The sequence below is a fragment of the Semicossyphus pulcher genome, unplaced genomic scaffold (genome assembly GCF_022749685.1).
Source record: "Semicossyphus pulcher isolate SPU_LCO1_2020_fin unplaced genomic scaffold, fSemPul1.0.p SCAF_11, whole genome shotgun sequence".
Lineage (NCBI taxonomy): Eukaryota > Metazoa > Chordata > Actinopteri > Labriformes > Labridae > Semicossyphus > Semicossyphus pulcher.
This window is the reverse complement of record NW_027211615.1, coordinates 8756139-8781976: the sequence shown is the minus strand read 5'-3', so window position 1 is coordinate 8781976 and position 25838 is coordinate 8756139. Positions and strand designations below refer to the sequence as shown.

General features: G+C 41.6%; 2 protein-coding genes across 3 annotated transcripts; one reads left to right on the top strand and one right to left on the bottom strand.

The window, feature by feature from the left end:
- The first annotated feature begins 60 nt into the window (after window positions 1-60).
- atp6v1d (ATPase H+ transporting V1 subunit D) lies at window positions 61-4498 on the top strand. The gene is made up of 9 exons (XM_069687315.1): window positions 61-294; window positions 1535-1652; window positions 1758-1837; window positions 2271-2338; window positions 2428-2472; window positions 2550-2653; window positions 3409-3475; window positions 3566-3644; window positions 3776-4498. The coding sequence occupies exons 1-9, from the start codon at window positions 254-256 to the stop codon at window positions 3918-3920; spliced, it is 747 nt and encodes a 248-aa protein (XP_069543416.1). The 5' UTR covers window positions 61-253; the 3' UTR covers window positions 3921-4498.
- A 1547-nt stretch (window positions 4499-6045) lies between these two features.
- Window positions 6046-25501, bottom strand: pals1b (protein associated with LIN7 1, MAGUK p55 family member b). Of its 2 annotated transcripts, none has more exons than XM_069655878.1 (14): window positions 25346-25501; window positions 20336-20803; window positions 18331-18539; window positions 15021-15098; window positions 12249-12368; window positions 11488-11649; window positions 11216-11293; window positions 10925-11108; window positions 10113-10181; window positions 9886-9957; window positions 8459-8620; window positions 8135-8337; window positions 7740-7850; window positions 6046-6871 (listed from the first exon to the last, which is right to left on the bottom strand). In XM_069655878.1, the coding sequence occupies exons 2-14, from the start codon at window positions 20658-20660 to the stop codon at window positions 6695-6697; spliced, it is 1950 nt and encodes a 649-aa protein (XP_069511979.1). In that variant the 5' UTR covers window positions 20661-20803; window positions 25346-25501; the 3' UTR covers window positions 6046-6694. The 2 variants fall into 2 exon arrangements, with proteins under 2 accessions (XP_069511979.1, XP_069511991.1); XM_069655890.1 differs by having other exon boundaries at window positions 12249-12356.
- Between the last annotated feature and the right edge of the window lie 337 nt (window positions 25502-25838).

The window sequence follows — 25838 nt, the reverse complement described above, 5'->3', positions numbered from 1 at the left end:
CCCTTGGCACGCGCATGTGCAGAACGCGTTCCGCTCAGTCACATGACCCGAGACCAGCTGATCATCACCGGACGGAGAGTCGGACAAGATCACGACCATCAGCTCGATCTGTGCTTCTAATCCTGCAGGAAAAACAACATTTTTGAATTATATGATTAGTGTAGTACAATAGAATACAGGCTATCGTTGCAGTGTTCATTTAAGGTAACAGTAGTAAACAGAAGACCGCAATCATCGACCAAAAGACGAGAAGATGTCTGGAAAAGACAGGATCGACATATTCCCCTCCAGAATGTAAGCAGCTTGTTTGCTAGCTTGTAGCTAGCCCACTGTAGCTTCTTAGCAGCTATATTTCAATATTGTTTTGTTGACTTTTTGCTTTCCAGTCTCTACCATTCATTATTTTCTGCTCCCATCTGCTTGAAACATCGGTTTATATAGCATGAAGGGATCATTGTCTTGTTTGGCAGTGTGATCCAAGCCTAAATATACTTTATATACAGTGTCAGAGTGCTATGGGAAAGAGGAAGACTCCTTCATTTGTCATGTGATGTTTCTGTCATGATCCTGGTGTGAGCTGTCAGTCTGAGCTGGTGTGTGAAACATACAGACCTTCAGTTCTGTCTTGTGCTACTTTGACTATCTCCTGATCAGTGTAGAGTCCTGTGTGTAAGGTCTAATCATTTTGCCATATTGATCCAATCATGTACACACTGTACATGGATAAAGAAGATGATAAACTGATAAGTTCCAGTCCTTGGTTTTAAATATCAGTGGGCTAGGATATTAATGTAGATCAGTGATTCCCAACGAAGAGTACTTATACCTTTTTTGAGTCGCTGAGCTGGTTTGAATGGAAATAAATTATGAATTCAAAATATTTACACCCTCATATTTGTGTTTCAGAGAAAAGTCACACATGCGAAAGACATTAATGAATGTAATGTAACAATGAGTTACTCGCTGGGATCTGACTGCACAAGACACATCTCTGTTTTCCAACAACATGATTCAATGTAAAAGATACCTTGTGGAGATTTTGACTAGTTGTGCTTTGGAAAATGGCAGTAATGATTCACAAAATGTTAAAGTCTACATTATTGATGTACAAGATATTGGTTTCAAATGTTTTCAAAACTTAGAATCGCAAATATTTTTATGAGGTCAGAAATTCAGTTAGCATGTTTGTTGGATTTCAAGGACACACACAAGGTTCTTCAATGAGGAACAGGGAACTTAACAAGGTCATGATAAGTGGCAGTGGTGGTACTTTTTTAACAAAACTCCACCTTTAACAGCAAGTAAAGCATTTAAGACTGCATTACAACCACTAAGAAACACCCCAATCCCAACTAACAGTAATAGATAACTGATTGAAACGTCAATTATCTGCCACAAGCCAGAGAAAAAGTACCATCACTTTACATAAACAAATCCAGGATTACTATGTCTTGAACTGTTACTGGTAGATTTAAAAGAGCTAAATAATGAGCTGAATAATGAGCTAAATAAATGCTGTATTTGATTTTTGCAGGGCTCAGACCATCATGAAGGCTCGGCTGAAAGGTGCGCAGACCGGACGCAACCTGCTGAAGAAGAAATCTGATGCCCTCTCCATGCGCTTTCGTCAGATCCTCCGCAAAATTATTGAAGTCAGTTAAAAATAACTCATAACGGATTCTGTTCTACTTGTATTTATTTCTTTAATGTCTCCGAAAGTTTTTCTAAAGCCGGTCTTTTTTATCTCTTTTCCTTAGACTAAGACTAAGATGGGAGAGGTGATGAGAGAGGCGGCGTTTTCATTGGCTGAAGCCAAATTTGCAGCTGGAGACTTCAGGTAATAACCAGAGAAGGATTATGTGATGTGGTGTTAAAGTTGAAGCAGAGGGCAGTTTTTATACGTGCATTTACTTGTGTCCTTTAAAAACAGGAAGTAAGAGAGGGACTAGAAGTTCATCTCTCTGAATGTGGGGACATAAAACACAAACACAGTTTACATTCAAAAACTGCTAGCTAGCTTGTAGCTCTTGTGTGTCATGGTGGTAGGATTTTAAACTTTAAAGTGTTTTATTGGGTGTAAAATTAGTAGCAGGACAAGTCATCTACAATTTTTTAAACATTTTTCCAGGAAGTGACAGACTTTAAAATATCAGAAATAATCATCAACATCAAAGATACCTTCAAATTGTCTTTTTATGTCTTTGTTTGGCTGGATACTGGTGTAAAGGTCACGATGCATCTGTAACACCTATATGTGATTCTGTCCATAGCACAACTGTTATCCAGAATGTCAACAAAGCCCAAGTAAAGGTCCGAGCCAAGAAGGACAACGTGGCAGGTTAGCCTGAAAACGTCATCTTTTTACCTTTACATCTACTGTGGATGAGAAAAGTTTTGCTGATTGACACATGCTTTTCTCTCTTTTAGGTGTCACCCTTCCAGTTTTTGAGCACTACCAAGAAGGCGGAGACAGTAAGTCATGTTTGGATACAGTTAGTTTTTGTGATTAGTGAATGAGAACGAGTTCTAAGCCTCACTGTTTCCTTCAGGTTATGAGCTGACCGGTCTGGCCCGAGGAGGAGAGCAGCTCTCCAGGCTGAAGAGGAACTACGCCCGAGCTGTGGAGCTGCTGGTGGAGTTGGCCTCCTTACAGGTAGGGGGCGCTGCTACAAATAGTCTAAGGTTCATAGTTTGTGCTTTTTTTCTGCTTTACCTGACTAATTACAGTTTATGCTGCTTTATTCTTCTACTACACTTTAATTCAGAAGGAAATGTTGTACTTTTATTACATTTATTTGACAGCCATAGTAACTTACCTGCAAATTGAGATGTTACATACATAAAGTGATATGAGTCGCATCGAGGGGGCCAGTTGAAGTAGCATCTGATTAGGCCTCCTGAGCGCCTCCCTGTGAAAGTTTTCCGGGCACATCCAACTGTGAGGAGACCCCGGGGTAGACCCAGAGCCCGCTGGAGAGATTATAAATCCCACATGGCCTGGGAACACCTCGGATCCCACAGGAGGAGCTGGAAAATGTTGCCAGGTAGAGGGACGTCTCTGCTACCGCAACCCGACCCTGGATAAGCAGAAGAAAATGGATGGATGGGTTTACAATATGGTGCAAACTAGCTTTGCCTGGACCAGCTTCAACATGAAGATGCTACTTGCTTGTTCATTTATTAATAATACTGACCCATTTATGACACTCTGAAAGGGCCCACTCTGTTTTTGAGCACTTTTTCTTACATGTAGAGATTTCAGTTTAACACACTTACATAGACTCTTTTGGATATGTTTTTAAATGTGCAAATTACATGTTTTTTAATGAAATGTATGTTTAATTTACAAATTTGATTTATTTTCAGAATATAAATGAATGCTTAATATTGCCTGCTTTCTGTCTGCAGACATCTTTTGTCACTCTGGATGAAGCCATAAAGATTACCAATCGGCGTGTGAACGCTATTGAGCATGGTAAATTCACTTGTAACATATAAACAAATGTTGCCTTATTCTTAAAGAAGTAAGACTGTTATTGAAGCTCAACTTTATCCCACTTTACAGTGATTATTCCCCGGATTGATCGCACCCTCACCTACATCATCACAGAGCTGGATGAGAGAGAACGAGAGGAGTTCTACAGGTGAAAACATAACAGATAACTGTTTTTACAGATACTATTTCTCTCTTTAAATTACTGTTACTAAAGTACTGACCACTGAACCTTGTATTTTTGCTGTAACACTCAAAATATTCCCTCCTCTCCTCTGCCAGGCTGAAGAAAATCCAGGAGAAGAAGAAGCAACTCAGGGAAAGAACAGAACTGGAGATCGCGGCCCGTCTGGCTAAGCTGGGTCCCATCGCAGAGCCCACCAACATGCTGACGGAGGAGACGGATGAAGACCTGCTGTTCGAGTGAAGACGAGTTTCACCCATCGTCCTATTTATTGCGTGCCTCTGAGGCCATGTCTTTGTCTCCTCATACAAGTGATGAAAGTTGTTTATTTTTTTGTGTACTTGTCTGTGATGATTTGTTCAGTTGTTTTCAGCGCTGGAAGGTCGTGTGTGTTTCCAGATTTGTCACTGTACAGAACCAAAGTGTCGTCCCACTTGGCTGTTCACCCACAAGGGAGTGTGTTCAATATTATACAGCAATCTAAATATTAAGAATATAAATACGTTTACACATGGTTTGTGATGAAAATTAAAGCAACATTCCGTGTGATGGATCGACTTGTAGATATTTCACTTCGCTCACAACATTTAGAGCCATTTATTGCATGCTGTAAAGCTTACAGTGGTTGTAGATTTCAGAGTGTGTGAGTCTGTGTTGTGGAGGCCGTCCAGCTGCTGACCTCATATCACGGGTTGTTGTTTCCTCATTTGAGGATGTTTACCATTATACTTAATAAACCCAAATGTGACCCTGCTGTAATACTCGATGTGCAAGTCAACAAAGCCCCACGTGTCATTCAAATAAAGATGTTCAATACCCAACCGTTGCCTGGATTTCCTGCTAAGATTAGAGCTGTCACATGTTGCAACATTTCTACAGTCGGTCATGATATGTAGAATCTTTTCATTCTCACGTGTAAAGAAAAAGACACTGGGATCAAATTTCTTCCAGTGTGTGCTGGAAAACATGTTGACCAAGTTTTTAGGTAACCCAGCTGAGGGAGGAATGGCAGCCATCTGGCACCAGAATGCTACATTTAGCACATTATTTTTAGATAGTGTAGTACGGAGCCTCATCGGGGCCAAAAGGTTTTTATTTAAAATAAAGAATTCTAAACATTGATAGTGATCAATATATAGAAACTCGACACTCAGATGAAGCAAACAGTCTAAAAAAGAAAGCGACCGTCAGCGAGGAAAATCAAGAGTTACAACTGGAGCCAACCGTGGACGTCACACATGCAACACTGTCTGGATATCTGGGAAGTGTGCTCCTGCAATTACCGTTTATCACCATAGGTGCCGCCAAAGACAACGAAATAGATTTAACTTAGATCAAACTTAAATTTTTTTATGTCAAAAATTTTTCACTTTCACTTCAGTATTTTTTCAGTTCATACTTATCACCTTGTTTTAGCACGAGGGTGTGATAACAGCGTGAGTGCTGCTTGGAATTATGGGTGACAGCATATCTAAGAAAAGATGACAACCTTCCTCAACCACGTTGCCTTTAGCAAACACGTACGGCTAGAAATATGACCCGGCACTATCGCCATATTCACATGATTTGCATAGAAAACTGACACCAGTGAGATTTCTTCTAGCAGCCTGTTTTTTTAACTTGGCACTTGAAGATTAGTATTAAATTGTAAGTTCAAGATCAACAAGACTAGGTCAAAACCTGGTATGTGGCTGACCGCATCAGGTCAATGTGCGCTTTTGTGGGCAATGTGTTACAAGGACTGTCCTTATGAGGACGATGACGACGTGTTTGAAAGAAGGTGCACGCTGGGGACGTAGGTGAGGACAGCAGACAAGCAGCGTAGGAGCAGCCCTGTCTACTCCCCGAACAAAGTATCCAGAGCCATATAGACAGAGAGTCCTGTCAGTGGAGGTCCAATATGCTCCGTGACCCACCATTGCGATGTCGGAACTCTCAGTTCTGAAAGTACCATCACTCAGTCAGTTAGTCACATACAGACCTGTGGTTAGGGCTGATCCCGGCAGTCAGCCAAAAATTGTACTTTAAGTTAGACATTTTGAAGCATTTTTTTTTTTTTTTTAATTAACAAATTTCTATCCCTTATTTTACTTGAATTATGATTGAATTAGCACAACTTAATCTTGTGACCAACACATAAAATGATGTTCTCCGAGTGAAATCAATGCAGACAGCATGTACTACACTTGTTATATGTATTTGAATTTATTAACACTGTTCGGTGCATATGATTTCAGTACCCTGAAAAGAAGTAATACTGTATTTGTTGCAGTAACACTAAGTGATAAGATGTTTTGTTGGTACAATGCTGGTAAAAAACAGGTAATTATAACCAGCTACAAGACAACACCTTCGATTTGAGGTCTGTTATTACAGCGTATATGAGACATGAGACGACACAACATAATACTGACACTGGTGTAGAGGAAGTACGGTAACAGCAGATTCTTAGTCTGTGATTCTGAATGGAAGACTCTTCAGCCACTTTAAGCACAAGTGCTCCTCTTCTTTTTGGTACCTGAACAGTTTAAAGAAGTCATTATCCCCACTGAGTGTACCGTTTGGACATCACATACCATACATACAAAATCCATCCATCCATCATCTAAACCGCTTATTCTGTTCAGGGTCGCATACAAAATGTAACACTAAAATATTTCATCATTCATCTAGAAAATATGTATTTACAATTATAAATAACTATAAAGAATAGGATAGAAATGCTCTATTTGTCTGATAAATGACTTTGCATTAAACTGAGATCAACAGGAACCTTCATGAAGAAACAATAACCAACAAAGACACACAGACCAACAAGCAGACATGTAAGAAATGTGAGTCCATCCCTGCAACATTTGGTTCACATCATCTCCTCTATTAACGAGGACAATGTGCAAGTGAGATCCAGCGACCATCAGCACTGTTCATACATTATTTTTTCAGTCAGCGGGAACATTCACTGCGTTTCTTCTGTTTTGCTACCCTGAGTTGCTCCCTGTTGTGAGACCCTGTGACCTCTAGCACAGCCAGGAGGTGGGCACCCACTGTGGCTCAGTGTCCAGCTTGTCTATCAGCCTGCGCAGCTCGTGGAAAGCCTGATCCGGATCCATGTTCACGATGGTTGCGTCAAAGAAGTGGCCGAAGTTGTGCTCCATCTCGCGGGCCTTTTCAATGACCTCCTTCAACTCTTCGGGCTGTGGACAGAAAACAAGACACTGAGGGAATTACTATTCTGTATTTGATCAGAACTTTAAATACTTAGTTGTTTTTATTTGTTTTTAAAACGTTTTGAAATTAGTTGAAATCTGACAATATATTTCAATATAACCTCCTAACTATAAAGGAGCAGTTCGCCTGGAAAAAGCCTCTGTCAGTCAAAGCTGGTGTTCTCTGTAATCAATAGAAGCAATAATATTTGAAATTGGCGCCATAGCTGTGGAGAAAGTTGTACAAACAGCTTGTGGTTCTGCCCATTCTGCATTCCTACAACACCCAGCATGCATTGCGCCCCTCCCTCTGAAAGGAACGGCTCAGCGAGAGATGCTGGACTGAAATACTAGCGTTTTCACTGCAGGCAATGTCTCAGAGCGGTACAGAATCTGAAATACAATGACAACATACTAGTGGATCATCTAAAAAAATCTTCAGGTCTGCAGTCTACATTTCAACCTGACGATTTTGAACGAGACATGACATCGGAGGCGGGCGTCCTAGATTGAGGAAGTGTAGTTTAGGGAGCTCCCTGGCCTCTGCCAGATGATGCGTTTTACGTAGTCTGTTGGAGGTTTCCCAGGGCCCGTTGGAGAAGAGGATAGCGTCCTCCAAATGCACAGAGCCAAATTGCATTTTTTTTCTATCATAATGATATTAACTCCCCATAATAGCACGATAGGACTGAGGTTGAAAATCGGTGAACTGGCCCTTTAAGATAGTTGTCTTTTCTTAAATGATTCATTTTGTTGAAAGATGCTGCCTTTATTATGCACATACTGCATGCATAATGTGCAAACTATGACTTTTACAAAGCGCATATGAGAGTGAAATAAAAGTGTTGAACTGCACCTTTGGTGTTTTCCCCTCTGTGGCCAGCAGAGTGCGTAGTCGTTCCTGAGAAGGAGGAGCGATGAAGATGACATAGGGCTTGAGATTGGAGGATCTCAGCACTCGCAGTGACTGGCAAGAGGAAAAACAGGATATAAACATATTAAAAACAATGAAATAGAGAAAAAAAGACTATAAATATAACAAACTCAACACTTAAATGTTCCCTCTTTACTAACTATAAAAAGTTTGCTATAGGACGCAGTTGGAAAGAGTTTTAATCAACCAAAAAACAGTTTATAATTTATGTTCTGGATATAAAAGGATGCTATTTTGTTCAGGTCAAACTGCGGCTTTATAATTAACCTATTCAAAAGAAACAAGGCTGAACTCTGAACCACCGTTCAGTCTCCTACCCTGGTGTGGAGGCAGAGCAGACAGATGCGTCCCGAGTTGATGACATGTCGAACAGAGTCGGTGCTGGTGCCGTACAAGTTCTTCTCGTATTCCCCAGACTCGATGAATTTCCCTGTCGACAAGTCGGCTTCAAAGCCAGGCCGGCTCACAAAGTGGTACTCTCGCCCGTTCCGCTCGTGTATCCTCGAGTTTCTGGTTGTGTCTGAGGCACGAGGAAGGACAGATCAGTTTGATTTATCCAAATTTAGTAAATGTTATGTTCCTTATCTGATCGGATATTTAATGTTTGTATGTCTTCATGCTTTGACAAACCGTGCACTTACGTGGAATGGCAACAGCAAACTTTTCGGGCTCTATGGACAGCAGCCTCCGACGCAGCTCGTCGTGCCCGCTGTTTGTGGGGCCGATCAGAGCGATGGGTCGTTTACGATTAGCCGGCTGGTGATAAAGGGACATCTCCTCATAGGGCAGGACGTCGTCGTACTCTGGAGACACAGTCGGGGGTTTAAGGGTTAAAGTAAATTCCTGACCAACAAACTAAATCCTCTCTGGCTGTTGGGCAGCTCCTCTGTAACTAAATCTGACCTTTGACCTCTCTGCGGAGGTGGGAAAGGAGTGAGAGGATTTGGAGAAAACCAGAAAATACTGCTTTTAAACTTGTATTTTTCCTGCTCCTAATAGGACTCTCTCACCTACACAACCTGCTAATGTTCCATGAAAGCACTGCTTGTCTGTTTGAGTACATGTTTGTGTCTAAGTGTGAACTAATAACACCCAAGGTCCCTTCAAGCCATTTAGGCACCTGCTGGGCACCTGTTGGTGTTTCCTCTGATCCCGTCTGTTAGTACGTGACTAATCTGACTTGTGACACATCGAGTCTGCACAAGCTGCTGGGACACCGACAAGATGTGTCAACCCCGCGGTGCTGGTTTAGCTCAGTTGGTAGAGCAGACGCCCCATATACAGAGGCTACAGTCCTCTAAGCACTGATAGCAGGTTTGCCATCACCCATATTTCCTGTCTGTCTTCAGCTGTCCTATCGAATAAAGGCAAAAGCCAAAAAAATAATCTAAAAAAAAAGATAACATGGTGGGTTAATACTAATCTGTAAAACAGATTCTACATAGAAATGTAGAATCCGTAGGCAGGGACGTGTATGTTAGGGATGTCAAGTGTTCTGGTTCCCGTTTGTACTACGCTTGTATTCAGAGTAATATTGACCAATCACGTATCAGCAGGCTGCGGCGTATGCAGGAAATGCGGAACATAATGCGCCGTAATGACATCCCGGCTCCCAGCGGCTATCTGACGATGATTTAGCTTCTTATTAATCTCTATAAAACAGACATCTGCATGCTAACAGCTAACTATCTGTTCTAGATCTATAATTCAACTTGAGATAAATTCCCTTGACGCTGTGTCACGAAAGCTGCTCAGCGTTCAGGTTTCCCGAGTTCCTCGAATGCATCAGAAATGATCGATGATCGAGCATTTTAAAGTAGTTTTCTTCTCCTCTTGAGGACAGACCTGACAAAGCTTCATTTTTACTTATTCAGAGGTTATGTTGTCGTCAGACTATAGCCGATGGGATCTGACAATGTGGGGGCACTTGGAAGGAGAGAAAAGGTGAAAAAAGTGACAACTGGTGTTGTGTGGGTTAAGTGAGAAGCTTCTGAACATGGGCTGCTGTTGATGAAGAGGGAGCACGTTCTCAAACTGTTCAGATTCTGAAGGGAAAGCAAAGTCTTACCGGTATTTTTGCTCAAGGTGGCTGTGCTTTTCTTCCTCTGCTTCTTGTTCTTCTTTGCATACCAGACCTTCCCTGGAGAAATGACGAGCCACAAAATGTGGATTATATTTAAACTTTGGTACAACTACAAACTCCAGTTTAATGTGAGTCAGGGCGGATGCAAAATGTGCGAGTTTGCAAATTAAATCTTGATTTCCTCATAACAGTGTTTAAATATTTATGCTAACCTTGTTGCTCTCGACTCCTGTCTGTTATGGTTTTCTTCAAGGACTCTCTCTGTTGCTGGAAGCTTTTCCCTGAAAAAGATCAAAGTAGGAAGAAACAGATCAGCCAAGCAGCACTGTAAATATAGAAACAAATCCAGTGTATTTTCCCTTTCTAAAGCATTCTAACATTACTAACAAGTCTCCTTAGGCCATTCTCTAACTCAATCTAGACTCTCCACACGTGCGTTGGACAAGGACAAAAAAAGATGTCCCGCTCTTCATTTCCAGTGCTTAACCTTGTTTCTCCCAGCCACAACAGTCCTGTTATCGCAAATAAGGTGCAAGGTGTTTGTTTTAATCTACTTGATGTGCCAGATGGGCGGTGTTTCTTGCCAGGATTGTGGTGCCAAGTAAGTTGTTAGTCCCAGATAACTTTCAAGCACTTTACTGTGAATGAAGCCACTTGGCCATATATCAAACGTCATCCTGTATAGTTCATTTATTGTGATTTTAACTATAAAGTATTTAGTTTATCTAGATACTTTTATCTAAGTATTAAATATTTAGAGGGCATATGCAATTTAGATTTAAGACTCGCCTTTTTATTGGTTGTTACGAGGCTGTTGATTTAATTAACTCGAGACAGCTTTAATACAGTCCACAAAATGTTGTGCTTAACGTATTCTGGTAAGATTACTATAACTATAAATTATACTCTTCCTGTATATATAGATGTTTTTGTATTGTTCCAAAGTTGTCCTTACATTTATAATCTGCCCTTGTTATTAAGCTATAAACTACATATTGATATTCAGCCCTGGCCGGGTCCCCACCTGGGATGAGTCCAGCCAGAGGCTGGTTGTCCTCGTCTCCGTCCCTGTAGGCCTGCCACCAGTTGGGGTCGTCCTGGCTGATGACGTGGAGGATGTCTCCCTTGTGAAAGGACAGGCCCAGCTCCCGACACGGCACGAACGGGTCATCAGAGGGGTCGTAGTCAAAGTAAGCTCGCACGTGCATCTGAGGACAGGGTGTACAAAGTCAAGGTTGGCGTTGCATGCATGCAGACAGGCCTTGACACCCATGCGCACACACACACCCACCTACTCACACCATTAGAGACTTACCACAGTCTGTCTGTGAGGGGCAGGTTTAATCTGAGAGCTCGGGATGAGGAGGAAGGTCAGAGCGCCGTGCATTTGTTGCTGATGGAAGACATGGAATGAAATGAATTAAACATGACAGGGATCATTGTTCAATATAATAATTTCATATAAATAATATAAATATTACCATCAGCCTCAAACCTTTAACAATATTTTACTGCTATAAAGTTAGGTCTTTATTATATTTAATGGAGGATATGCCAGTATACCACTGGCTTACGCCTGCTCCTCACCAATAAGTCGTGGACTTCATTGACGTGTTTCCCGCGGATCGAAATCCCGTTGATCTCCAGGATCTCGTCTCCCTCGCTGAGAAGGCCGCTGCTCTCTGCTGCCCCGCCTTTCACCACCCGACTCACCACCACACTTTCCATGTCATTGCGCACAGTGGCACCCTGATGACCACACGCAAACACAAGCCCAGACCCACATACGTTTAATATACTGTAGACAAAAGAGACATCTCACAAAACAAGCAGCGAACTGGATAAATGACATGTAAATCAAACCCTGAATATCTTCTTGAATGGCAGTGAACAGAGAGGCAACAGTTTGAATACAAAGAATATGTCAGATACAGCAAACATCACTGTGTCAATGCCAATGTTTTCAAATGGAGCTCACACTGACAGGCCTTTTTCTGCACTGTTGGTTTGTGGGTACACTGACAGTGACACACCCACATGATAAATGTGATCGGTGGAGCATGGTGAGGGCTGAGTGTAGAGGCTTTTTTATTTGAGTTAGACGATACAATACACAACACAATACCCATGGATGCTTAAGATCCATTCATGCCTTAATTCCCTACTTGCCCGTATACTTTATTGGTTAGTGATTTCACAAAATCCAAATTGATAAAGTACAACATTTGCAAGTCAATTATAAGTAAAATGGCTGTTTAGCTGTGGAAAAAATGCAGGAAGAGGTGTGCACACAGCACTATGAGGAGGGATAAGTAATGGATCATAAAGACTGATAGATGGTGTCTCACCAGCGGAGTGTCGCGAGCCTTCTCCAGCCGCACTAGTTTCACAGTCTCGCCAAGGTACTGGGTCACGTTTTCCTCTGCCATTTCCTGCACCGCCACGCTGTCATGGGCCTGCATCAGTGCCTGCCACATTAAACACAAACAGAGACACGTACATACAGAAACACAGACATAAAGAAGGCGGCATCGTGAGGTAAAGACAATGACTGCATGAAAAGCTGCTGACTGTGTACAGATGTGGACTGTGTTTTCTTTGGAATAAAATGATATAACAAAGATTGAACGTTGCATACGTTTAATAAGCGGTTAGTGCATAGAAGACGGCAAACACATTTCAACACAAGCACCTTAAGAAGCCTTCCGACCCCCTCATCTTTTTTAACAAGACCAGTCAGCTAACCCATCTCGAAGCCAGAAATAAAACCGAGACGGCCCCTTCACTTCATTTAACGTGACAAGCGCTCCGTACCACACAATTAATAACCGTCGGTCCAAATTAGTTCCTCTGTCCTGCAGCAGAGGGGACCTGAGAGAGCAGAGGCCGGCTAAGCTTTGGCGCGCGCACAATCCGTCTTAATCTCCCCCAGCATTTAGAAGTCAGGATCCACCGCCATCAATCATCAAACACCTGTGACTCCCCTGCTCGAGAGGAAACTCAGTCCTTGAAAGTGGTAAAAAGGAGACAGGTGGACCTCATGCATCTACCTGTCTCCATCATAAAGGGCGATGAGGCTGTTTACCTGTACGGTCTGTAGGTTGACTCGTGTGCTCCTCTGCTCCCCGCAGAGAAACCAACATAATCTGTTCCACTTTCTGTGTCACAGGGTTGGCTAAGTTCCCATTTTTCTGCCCTCGCTGGCTGCATGGATCCAGCTCAGTGGAGGGGTTAACAAGGCAATGGGTTAAACATCAGACCCCTGGTGTTACCCTGTCAGAGTCCTCCACCTGAGGTCCTTTGCTCACCTTGCTGCCTCTTTAATGGACGATGACAGTCTGATAATGTTGCTGCACTTTGTTCTACAGAAGAGTCACTCGGGATTATCTGACAAATGTAGAGAATCAGAAGGTCAAAATGAAGATAACCGATTCTCTGTCTGATTCATTTCATGTTGACAAACCGAATGCCAACAGATGTCCCACCAATGATGCACAGGTAAACAAAATGTGTAAAGGAGGGGTGCAGCTAAGAAATATTATGTGTTCTGATTATTATTTTTTAGATTAATCGATGAAACGTTTGGTCTATAAGTCCAAAGTGAGATCTTTTTTATCAAGATATTCAGTTCGATTTAACCAAGAAAAGCAGCCGAAATCTCCATATTTAAAGTGGTTTCGTTCTCTTATGGCGATAAACGGTAATTGCGGGAGCACACTTCCCAGATATCCAGACAGTGTTGCATGTGTGACGTCCACGGTTGGCTCCGGTTGTAACTCTTGATTTTCCTCGCTGACGGTCGCTTTCCTTTTTAGACTGTTTGCTTCATCTGAGCGTCGAGTTTGTTTCTTTTTCTTTGGATTTTCACTTATTTTGAAGTTGTATCTGTAGTCATCCATCTTTTCTTTGTTTGTTCAGCCATAGTAGATTACTGTTTACTTGCAACACTTGCAGAGACCAGAAAAGCAGCCGCTTAGCTCCGCCTACCCTCTCTGGCAGACCAACCACTGCTGGCTGATGGAAAACGCGTCACTAACTGGGCGCTGCTTGGAATTTTTTCCAAGTCACCTCAGACACCCAGTCTGTTATACTGCAAATGCAAAGGCTTTCATCAGAGGGCCATAGGCTCAATCACCATTGTGTTGCACACAAAGTAACTAGCTATGTCATCAGGCACTATAACTGTATTAAGAGAAGCATCCACGATTCAGCAGCACTGTTTTTCACCCTTAAGCATTGTCCTTATTAAAAGTCAAATACAACTTTCGTTTATCCAAACCAAACTACGATATAACATGACAGATAAATAGTAAACTACACCAGCACTGCATGATATAAAGCAGTGAGAACATACACACATTTCTATTGCATTTTTTCTTAATTAAGTTCAAAGACATTGACATGCACTGTGCTGCAACCGACGCACCAATCATGCTTTTTCATTATCAAGAGAGCTGACCCACATTACAACCTCATTTACATAATAGCCTTTCTTGAGACCCACTGCATTAATCTTTGGAACTAAACACAGACTGTTTGACCTTGAAAAAATGACTGCACACCCTTAAAGTAACACCTAATAATAACAGATGGAAAATAATGTGTCACTGAAGATGAAGTAAGAATCCTCCATGCACAAATGTCCTTGAGCAAAACAATAAATTCTTGGCAGCTCTGGTCACACCGACATGACCTGTTATGACTTCCCTCTTGAGTGCTTTCCATATCTTTCCTTTTGTTCTTGTGTTCAGTATCCTGCATCGTGATGAAGACGTCTATCATTTGGTCTGCTTTAACCACATATATGATGCAATGATGATGAAACTGTCCTTCAACTGCCTTTGAGCTGTAATGTAATTAAGACCCATTTGTTCCTCTCAGATTCATAATCTATAGACTATTTTATACTTAACTCTGACCTCCCACCTCGCGGCGGCAGGTGCACAAGAAACAATTACCCTACTGGAATAGGTACAGTATAACATGATTAAATCTGCAGTATTCCAATTATCAGCACATTAACTAAATAAATGAGCTGCTCTATCAGGCTCGGCTGGTGTTGTTTAATATTAATATTGTAGGTTGAGGGTAGATATGATGAGTCACATTTGACATCTGACCTGCAGATGAGGATTGGTGAGCAGAGCGCGGAGCTCCAGGCCCTCCTTCTGTTGGCTGGACTGCAGAATCCTCTGTACCTGAACAGAGACACAGACACACAGATGTATGGTGAGGGTAACTGTTTGATTGTCATTACTAGCAATAAACAGGGTAATGACCAGGTATGGTCAATTACAAATTAAAAGTCTGAAGCCAATTTTAACTATTAAACTACCTAGCATTTCAAAATATAAATCAAAACTATGGTCAACACCTTTTAATCCAACTTTTTAAAGTTTAATGTCTCAAGTAAAAAGAACTGAAGTCAAGAATTAAGTTTGTGTCTTGAATCATGAACACAACAGAAAGCCTGAAGCTGCCAGGATCCTGTGTCAGAACTGCTTATCAGATGGAGGAATAGCTTTAGAAAGCCTGGCATTTACACCGGCTTCACGCTGTGTTTGGCCAGCTGTGTGGAAGTCAGGAAGGAGACGCGAGTGTCTGACAATGTTATTCTTTATCCTCAGATTTATTGATCATTGTGAGAGCACCCATATACTGTATGATGGACAGTTTTTCACCCATCTCATATCTGACATTTAGCTGTTCTGACATTCATTTTAAGCTCAGTCTGTCGGGACTTGGCTCGGGGACCGGAGAGTGGCTGGTTTAAGTCCCAGTACGGACCACACATGGAAATTTGGACTATTTGGACTGGTAGCTGAAGCGGTGTCGTGCCATTTCCTGGGCCCTGTCGAGGTGCTCTTGAGCAAGGCACTGCTCAGGGCGCATATCTATGTGCAGCCTCCTCATTCTGACATCTCTCCATTAATGCATGTCCATAGAGTCCTGTTTGTGCACGTGTGTATTTTGGGCCATGTGTATATGGCAAGTATGTAATACCTCATATCTTAGTTCCACCTGTACTTAGATAGCCCAACCAAAAGATTTCCAAAAATGCCTTATGATACTGTCAGAGCAAGACAACACCTAACCTCACACTGGAAATATTTTATAATTATGTGCATTGCTTTGTAATTTGTTCAAACCATCTTTTCAACTATACCTTACTTGTTTCCCTTGCTTACTGGGTAACTTATTTCCTGACAACGTGATCAGCATTTCACTGCACAACTATCTATATTGAGCCTAGACACTAAACCAATTGCACCCTAAAACCACATATAAAAAATATTGTGTTTTTACTGAAGTACTTATCCATATGCATGTCATTTTCCAGAGTTGCTATAAAAACAAAAACCCACATGTGAACTCATGTTCAAGTCATGTGCGCACACTCATAGTACTTGGCTGACAAGTACCACAGTGACTCACAGCAGGGTTTCACATTCCTGACAGAGAAGTGCTTCATATTCACTCTGCTGTCAAGTAACTTGTCGATGCTAGATGTTACACCTGGGAGAAACAATAATAAAACAGAGTCCACACTCAATTTTTATTGTGTGTGTTTTCATGTGAAACTTGTTTTTTTTTACCAAATTTAAAAGCATAAACCTGGAAAGCACTGTTCCTAACATTATACTTCCCTTCCACAGCTTTTCAGACTTTCCATTCTGCTTGGGTTTTATTCCTGTCTCTCCACTCTCCTCTGTGTAACATGGATCTATTTTAACCGTCGGGTTCTTGTGTTGTCATTTGGTGGGAAGCTGTTATTGTTTGTGGCTAAGACTGTGGACTGAATCACAGCAGCAGGCATTTTGATGTAACGTTACTTTATCTTCCTGCCTCTTCATCTCCTGTTTGGAGCTTAGTTCCTCCATTACACTAATCGAAGCTCTCACGAACAAGGTGACGTACTTTCCCCTCCCCCCGCAGCAGCACTACACCTCGGCCCACACTCCTGTCCTGTAAGCTGCTGGAGTTTCTTTTTCTGGCTGCCCAGATCCCTGCGCTCCTTCCTGCGGAGTGCTGCACCAAGGGCTGCTGGGAGATTAGTGTACCCAACAGCCAATCTGTGTGCCACACTGCACAGCCACTTAGTTTAGTCACACTGCAGCTCAAACTCTTACGCGTTGTTAAGCGCTTCGGGAGCCGTGCCTAGAGGGTGAGCACAAACACTGGTTTACTGTACGCGGGAAGACAACGTGTTATGTTTGTGTACAGAAAAATAGATCCTCTCATGCAGCTTCTCCATCTTCAGACTCTTGCTGAGACTGCAGCAGTGCTGCTTGGTGCCCTCTGAATGAACTCTACACATCTAGCCATCAGCTAAAAATCACACTACACCAGTCTCACTGTGCTGTATGACATTTGTTCTTGTTGCAGCTATCAAATGTTGACACTAATCCTAATGAAATGTGAAACATTTTGGGTGTAGCTTGTCATCATTGTATAGAGCTTCTACCTAGTTTACAGCAAACCATATCACACTTAGTGTGTTTTCACAGGGACCAGGCTGTGTGCGACAGGCTGCATTAAAACAGCGCAGACACTCGGCTCAGCAGGGACACAAGTCAATTACTGTCGCTTTGCTTCAGTAGAGACCAACTGGCTTGGGTTTTGTCAACCATGAAGTCAGGTGTGGCACTTTCCCTCCTACTCAAACCTGAGTGCTGAGATTTTTTTTTTGTTGCTCTCTGTCGCTCTCTGAAAAAGGGCTCAGTAGGCAGCACTGTCAACTGGAGTCAAATCAAACCACTGGATACTAAAGCACATGTTTACACTTTGGCTTTCCTCCTTTTCCCTCCCTCTCCTTCCTGTCATCTTACCCTCTTTTCACCCTTATTCTCTAATTTACATTTCTGTACCTCCTCCCTCTTATTCCCACCTTATTCAATTTCCATGCATGGCCTGGATCCAGCAAATCCCTCACTTTTGTTTTCACTCACCTTGTTAACCACAAGACAATTTACATTTCATAATTAATCAGACTGGCATTGCCGTCTATTCGGCAGCTTTGTTGAATTAATCATCACCTGAAGCAAAGACTTTTCATGCTTCATTGAGCTTATTCAGATGCTTTACTCACTGCCTCTAAATACAAGCTGAACAGGGTCCAAACCACAACACTGGCGAGTACAATCTGTGCACAAACTGCCACCTCTATGGAGACCACTGCTAGTCTCATATGGTACAGAATTAGATTTGTGGCATGGTTGAAAATGTTAGAATAAAAGTAAAGATTTAAGGTCATTTTTCATGATTCACTTTCTCCTGAAGTTGTGGAAACCAACTATATCTACAAACCTGTTAGTTCCAGCAGTAAACTGAGTTAGCAAGTAAAGATGACTGCACTCTATTTTAAAACCTATCCAAAGTCAAAGTGCTTCCACACGATGTTCGTTGTTCCAAAATGACCGTTATGCGTACCTCCTGGCAGAGATCCTCTGCCTGTGCTGTGAGGGGCGAGTTGGGACTGACTCTGCTCTTCTGCTGGGATACAGCGCTGTAGAGGGTGTAGGCATTCCTGAAGTCCTCCTTGGCAACGAGCTGCATGATCATCTCCACATCCTGCTGGCTCTGTGTATCGGTCAGGATGTGCGATGCCCACTTTAGGGCCTGCAGCAGCTCCACAAGGTCTGAGAGAGAGAGGCAGAGACAGTGAGGGGAACAGTGTATAGATACACAGGGGGGAAATGATAGGTGTTAGGACATGTTTACTCACAGCTTTACTTAAGTTATAGGTTTCCTTCTATAACACATAAACATCCACTGCCTTTAATAGGGAGACACCCGTATTTAGGAGGAGCCTTTGATGACTTCAGGAGGCGTAAATGTTTAGTCAAGGGACTCTTAACTCAACTATCCCCCACTGCTTTTTAAGGTGTGGTGCCACCCCAGTGCTAAGGCACAGACATATAAACACTGTATTTATCTAAAATTATCTATGCACGCCTGGATGTCTGACAGGTAGCTCATAGGGAAGTCTAAATTGAACAAACTCTGTCTTTGTTTTGTTTTGTTCCTCCAGTGATGTGAAGGAATCAAACTGTGGGTCTCTGCAGGGGAGGGATAGAACATTGCTCCTGACCCACCTGTGTGCCTGCGAGTCTGGTTGCTGCAGTGTTTACATTGCCAAGATATAACATCAGACAGTATGGATATATCTTATAGGGTTAGATTGAGAGGAGCAGATTTTAGAGTTGAGAGGCAAAGGTTGACCTAACACAATAACTACTGAAGTAATCCTACAGAATAATAATGGTGTAAACTGTACATCATTCATGCACAAATGAATGTTCATGTATTTTCTTTCATACAACACTGAGCACCGTCAGACCTACATTTAAACATGGCTGAAAGCAAGGTCACCAAGTGTTTCCACATGACTCCTGCTCTCACTGGACAAAACTCAACTGATTGTGCAAAGTGACCCTGATCAGTTTGAATGTTGTAACTGAAGATATTTAAAAAGCCCATCACCTCAAATGTTTGAAAAAGGGCGTTGTTTATTAATTTGTGAACACAATTACTCAGTTTTATGTCAATTATGCACAAAAAAGTTCAACAATGTTTTTTTTTTTGGCCCATCCAGTCGATGCAGATGTCTGTTCAACATGAGCCTGGCTCTGCTCGAGGTTTCTGCTTGTTAAAAGGAAGTTTTTCTGCCACTGCTGCCAAATGTTGCTAAGTGCTACTCACGGTGGAACCATGTTGGGTCTCTCTCTAGATAACAAAGAGTACGGTCTAGCCCTGCTCTTGTTGTAGAGTGCCTTGAGATAACTTTGGTTGTGATTTGGCGCTATACAAATAAAATTTGATTGACTGATTTTGTGCCAGCAACAGAATGGTGGAATATCTAATATAAAAGGTGAAGGCACTGCGCTTATATTGTGCCCCCCTTGTCTTCAAACCACACAATCGTCCTTTCACACGCACTTATGGCAGAGGCTACAACACAATGTGCCAACCTGCCCTTCAGGATCCAATCTATTTGAGAGCTATTTGGGGTTAAGTGTCATGCCCTTTAAAATGTGGACTGCAGGAGCGTGGGATGGAACCACCACAACCATTGCTCTGTATGTAATGTAGTGTGTGCAAGACACTTTTGTATTATCAATATAATTGATAAGAAATTGCTGTATTTGATTTGCTCTGTGCTCTTCAGTCTAGAGTTAGGACCAAGACACTAATGGAAATGGGGGACAGCTCTTAAAACACATCACCCTCCTCCACCTCCTCCCTCTGCTCACAGCCTCAATGGTCATTGTGTAGACTCCTTTTGTTTTCACTGAAATTGTGTAAAACCTCACCACTCCCTTGTCTACTATAAGGCCTGGACCCCTCCTCTTCTTTGTAAACTTCTTTCCTCCTTCTGACCTCTCCGACCCCCGGAACGACCCTCTAAATTCACCACCCTATTTTCTCGACTCACCGGCTACAGGATCCTGGGAACACGTGTCTTTGGCCTTTTCCTTCCCGTCGAAGGTGGGATTGTCAATGCCCACTTTGGGGTTCTGCGACAGCTTCTTGAGCCTCAGTGAAGCGTTGGGGTCGATGTCGTGCTTCCCCCTGCCCTCCTCCTCCCTCCTCTTCCTCAGCTCCTCCTGGTAATGCTGGATCCTCTCCATGTGGGCACTGCTATGTGGTGCTTTGACAAGGTTACTTTCCTCCCCTGGGCAGTCCACTGCCCTCTCCCTGTGGCTCTTGGCCTGAGCTGAGGCCTCTTGCACAAACCCGTTCATATGAGACGTGATCATCCTCGCTGCAGCAGTTTAAACCTGCCCAGTGTTTACTGAGATCTGAGTGTTAGGAGGCACTGACGCTGACACTGCTCCAGTCAGAGGCCATGGTACGCCAGCAGAGGATGTCGTCCTTTAAGTTCTGTCTGTGATCAGTCATCCTGAAATACAAACAAGAGTTTAATTGTAATAAATAATATGCTTTTTTTTAAAGGATAATTGAATTTATTTACATGAAAAACAAAGTAATATTGTCTAAAGCAACAATGTGAGAGAAAAACTATATATAAATAAAGCTTAGAAAAGGTTAAGCAAAAGGCTTTCTGTAGTTCATGGTCGCTCTAACGGCATTCTGGGGAAACAGCATTTGTTTCTTTATTTCTTTAAAATATATTATTGTCTGCTGGGCTGCCTCCTACAAACAAACAAAATGTTTGATTTTTTTTATATGAAGTTCCTTTCCAGTCTTTTATACGTATGAAGGATATTAATGTTATTGATGCTACTGATGGTAATGATATTGAGGATGTTGTTGATGTTTTTTATGATGACGAATAGGGCTGGGCAATATGACGATATACAGTTTATACGTTAAAACGATATGAAAGTGTCTGTCGTATGTGTTTTGCTACATTGTCTCTATCGTTTGTGATCACATAAAACCAGCGGCTGAACTGCTTTATAGCTATTTTTATGTAATTTGGACAACGCTTGATGTTTTAATCCTTGCACGTGGGAGTGAACCTGGAGCAAACCATAGAGGGAGGCGAGGGGCGGACACACAACACGCAGAAAAGGACTCAGGCTCAGCCCAAGTGAAAAACGGAAACTCAGTACTCTTATTTGTCAAGTCTTTTATTCACACAGCATTATGCAAAAATAGGCTTTACTATGTGGTTATTTCATATGAACTAATTATTTGTAAAATTACCAAAAAACATGCTTTATCATGATATATATCGTTATCCAGATACGATAAATCCTAAATCCTGATAAAGGATTTTGGCCATATTGCCCAGCCCTAATGATGATACGATAAAATAAAGACCTATATAAAATCTGCTTCTACACACCCTGTGCATCGCCTCTGTGCACTGCCTATCGGCACCTGTGTCCGATCAATCCTGAAGCTGTTTGTTGGCACTCACATTGTTCCCTCCTGTCTGGATCCTTGCTTGTGCTGTACTAACTCATGTTCATCGCTTTGGACAAAAGCATCTGATAAATGAAACTGTAACATTTTAACATGTATGTGCACATGTAAAGATAGAGGATCAATTCATTGATTTCAGGAAGAGTAATTCATTTGAATTCTGACTTTTACTAAGTCAAGAACAGAATAATTGAAGAGTTTAACAGTGCTTACTAAGTAGCTTGTTAAACTATGTTAACCTCATACTTAATCTGGCCTCGAGTAGACCCAATTCCTTAACGTGTCACTAACTCAATACATTATATATTTAACAAACATAAAAAACAGTCATGAGAGCTGGCTGCCAGTCAATCGGGGTCGACTTTTGCTCCTTCCCCCTCTTATTTATCACCTGCTAATCCAACCCCTAACATGGAAAGCTCTGTAACCTCAGCCACCTGAAATCCCTTCAGTTCAGCCTCGCCCAGCCCTTTGCTTGGACACACCTGTCCTTAGTTGCCCTAGTCTCTGGAAGAGCTAAACCAAATATCCATCTGTTACTGCTTTATCTGCAGTCTTGTGACGGATGGAGATGATATTTCATACGCGCATTTATCTGGATTAGTTGTAAAAAAGGAGAAAATATAAGAGAATCTTATTTTGCAGTCATTAATTTATTAGTGTTCTGTGCATGGAAGAGAGGAGAATATACTGGATTTATATCTAGAAAGCCAAAAGCATATCTTCATCTTTCAAATAATGACAATAGCTTATGTTTAAATACCATGCAGTGGCTCAGGTGCTCTCTTTCATCCAGCCTGCTATGGCTTAAAAACATGTCTGTATTAGAATCCTTCAGATACCAACACCAGTATTGGAAATGCTTCAAATACAGCCTGAAAATGTGGTATCAGGTACTGGCAAGTACACCAGCCAATACACCAATCCAGTAATCAATTATTAGCCTCCCTAAAAAGTCCTCTCCAACAAGGTAGCTTACACAGAATTGGTTCCAACCAAGTAATCGGATTGGACAAGAGGCAGTCCATGAGTGCTGATACAGAGTACAACAGCACAAGGACTTTTAACTGAATGTATCACTCTGCTTCAGGTGTTCTGAACGCTGTTAATTACCATTAACAACAAACAACAGCCATTGCTTAAATTGTAGCAAACTTTGAATCGCAAAGATTGAAGAATATTTCTTTGAAAAAGTTTTGATTAAACTATGAATAGTAATTTACCAGCCGTGCTGATATTCAGTACAACAGAACTCCCTCTCATGTGATATTGCTTAAACAAGTTTTAAGGTAAGGTCAGGTAAGGTCAGGTAAGCTTATAAGCTAGCAAAACACATCAAATATGTATGGCTATATATTTCTTTGTTTTTTCTTTATTACAGATAATTAAAACTGGTAAAAATACAAAGTAGCTTCATGGCAAAAATCAGGGTTTCTCCAACCCTCGTCAACAGCTAGAGGACTTCAGGAAGCCGAGCTGCCACTACCGTTAACTTAGGTTGTCTCTAGGTGATTAGCTTGTTTTTATGTTAGGATCCTTAAGTGTACTAAGCCCGGCCAAACAACATTGGTGGCACTGGCAATAATATCCTAAGATCATACAGGATAAGTAGTAAACAGTCTTTTTTTAGAAATAATAATGTGTCACACTGGTGTCACAGAGGTAATCAGTGTCGGCCAGTACTGGAGTCAAGGTATTGGGAAGAAAAAAGAATTGTCAAAGTGCCTTCATTACTCATTCCACTTGCCAGTTAAAAGCATCTTTCTGTGGAGGTAAAACCCTTCAAGTACCAAAAGGATAAACATGGCTTTGTGACTGAAAGCCACCTTTGAGGCTCATGTCATACAGTCAGTCATACACACGTCACATTCTACCTCCTAGCAGCCCTTCCCCCTGGTCTACCTACTTCCCACAGCTAATTACGTCTGGCAGGTCTATCCCTTCCCGGCTCATGGTCCAAGCTCCCAAACCCCTCCCCTGCTGGAGCATTTAGCTCTGTATAGAGTGGAGGTGTACGGCGGACAAACAGAAAAGACTGCCAGCGGGCCATCTGTTCCTGTGGGCTTAATTAAGCCTGGGATCTCATGCCTACTCTACAGCTAAGTGGCCACAACAGCACTGGGAAGGAATGCTGGGAAGGACAGAGGGACCTGGGTAGAAGAGTGGGAATGAATGGAAGTGCACACACCCATTCTAGACATAAACATACGAGGGAATGAGTTCGGTAGAATAAGTTTAAGGCCTCTGCAAGGTTACAGAGATAGTGAAATGTCATGTGATGTTGAATGAAACAGTGACAATCGAGACCATACTAGCCCACTAAACAGGAAGAAATTGAAGGCCTCTGCAAGATGACATATCTAAAACTACATTTTAAATTTTGAGAACTAATTATGTCATGTGATTTTAATAAACTACGTAAACTAGGACTTTAATTACATTTTAAGAAATAAATCAACATAGTACTATCTTGTTCTTATATACTTTGCCCTTCTACAACTAAACTGCACATCACATTTCATGTTACCCTATCTCATGTGCCATAAATCCAGAATTTATGAGTGAAAATAGTGCAAGCATATCCTACTTTGGGGCAGTTACTTAACTTTTTCCAAATGAATTATTGTTTATGTAATGTATGGTTCAAACAACTCCAATGCTATTTATTTACAGAAAAGGGCATGTGAGATATGGTGTAAAGATCTGGAAAATGTTTCCTATCAGATACTTCAGTCCTGGTATGAACCAATGACTGAACTTATTTAGTAAATTCAAGGCTACTTAAAATGGTGGAGTGTCCTAAGCTGACGTACCCACAAAAACCATTCTCAGATGAAGACTTTAAGCAAAACCTATCCAGTGCATTACCTTTTAGTGATCCCTTTTTTGCATAATTTCTCACATACAGTATGTATAACTAGTGATTTCCTTATATCCTTCTAATATTTACAACTGAAGGCATCTGTGTAAATCTGAGCAAAAGTACAAAAATCACCTCATTTAAGTTCTCATTGTCAGTTTGAAATGTATGTCAATGAATTAGAGCTCCTATCGTGATTGTAATTTGCGATCATAAAAATAAAGTTAGTCACTGAAAGTCACCCAGCATACATTCGACTGAGATTTAGTGGGTTTGTCACCCATCACAAGTTTTGTGGCTATAATTAGCTACCCAGCTAGAGGGTTTAAATGAAAAATAATGTCAAACATCAGTCATAATTCTGTGGTTTAAAAACTAGCAGCTGCTAGTTTAGCTTGAGGTCAGTTTAAGCTAATGTAGACGCATTTCATTAAGAGTCACAGGAGGAATTACTGAGTCTTTCCTGTTGTGTAAAAATAACTAATACCCATTCAGGTCAACTTAACAAAGAGCAATAGCGTAGCACAATAGACTTAACACACACTTTTAGAAACACACAAGTTTTAATTATACTGCCATGTACTTAACTAGTATTGACGTAACAATAGCATGGAACTTAGCTTAGTAGCCTGGCACCGCTAACTGCGTAGCTTAACGGTAGCTGTCCCGTGACAAACTGCGTTTACTCACCACTTCAGAGATAGCAAACTGGATTAGGCACGATGTGGTTATTCCTTTATTATCCAACGCTTTGTAAATGTGGTTTTAATTCAAAGTGGGAGTAGGAAAATACCTCTCCCGGTCTTCACAGGACCGCGTTCAGCCGCTGCAGTGAGTTTTGTCCAGGCACAGTCGGGACACTTGTGGCCATTGCTGTGAATCTGGCTGGTGTTTTGAGCCGTCTCCCTGGCAACAGTGCGGCTCTACAGCGCCCCCTTTCTAACAGACACGTAACGACGACATCTCCCACATCACAGCTTCAAAGATTAAACCAGGGGCAATACGTGCTGGCATCAAAATGTACTCACAACGCCAAAGCTAAAGTAATTATTATTCAGAATGGTTAATTTCAGATTCAGAATAATAAATATATAACATCATTTAATTTGTTTATTATTTTGTAAACATCACTTAAACTTCCATTAAAGAGGTGGAAGAAGTACTTGGATCTTTTTCTTAAATA

Coding starts and splice junctions, on each gene's coding strand:
- atp6v1d (XM_069687315.1), top strand. CDS start 254: ATGTCTGGAAAAGACAGGATCGACATATTCCCCTCCAGAAT. Junction 295..1,534: donor GACATATTCCCCTCCAGAAT/GTAAGCAGCTTG, acceptor TGATTTTTGCAG/GGCTCAGACCATCATGAAGG. Junction 2,654..3,408: donor TGGAGTTGGCCTCCTTACAG/GTAGGGGGCGCT, acceptor TTCTGTCTGCAG/ACATCTTTTGTCACTCTGGA.
- pals1b (XM_069655878.1), bottom strand. CDS start 20,660: ATGATCACGTCTCATATGAACGGGTTTGTGCAAGAGGCCTCAGCTCAG. Junction 11,650..12,248: donor AGGCTCGCGACACTCCGCTG/GTGAGACACCAT, acceptor TGTGGTCATCAG/GGTGCCACTGTGCGCAATGA. Junction 8,338..8,458: donor GTTTGCTGTTGCCATTCCAC/GTAAGTGCACGG, acceptor CTCGTGCCTCAG/ACACAACCAGAAACTCGAGG.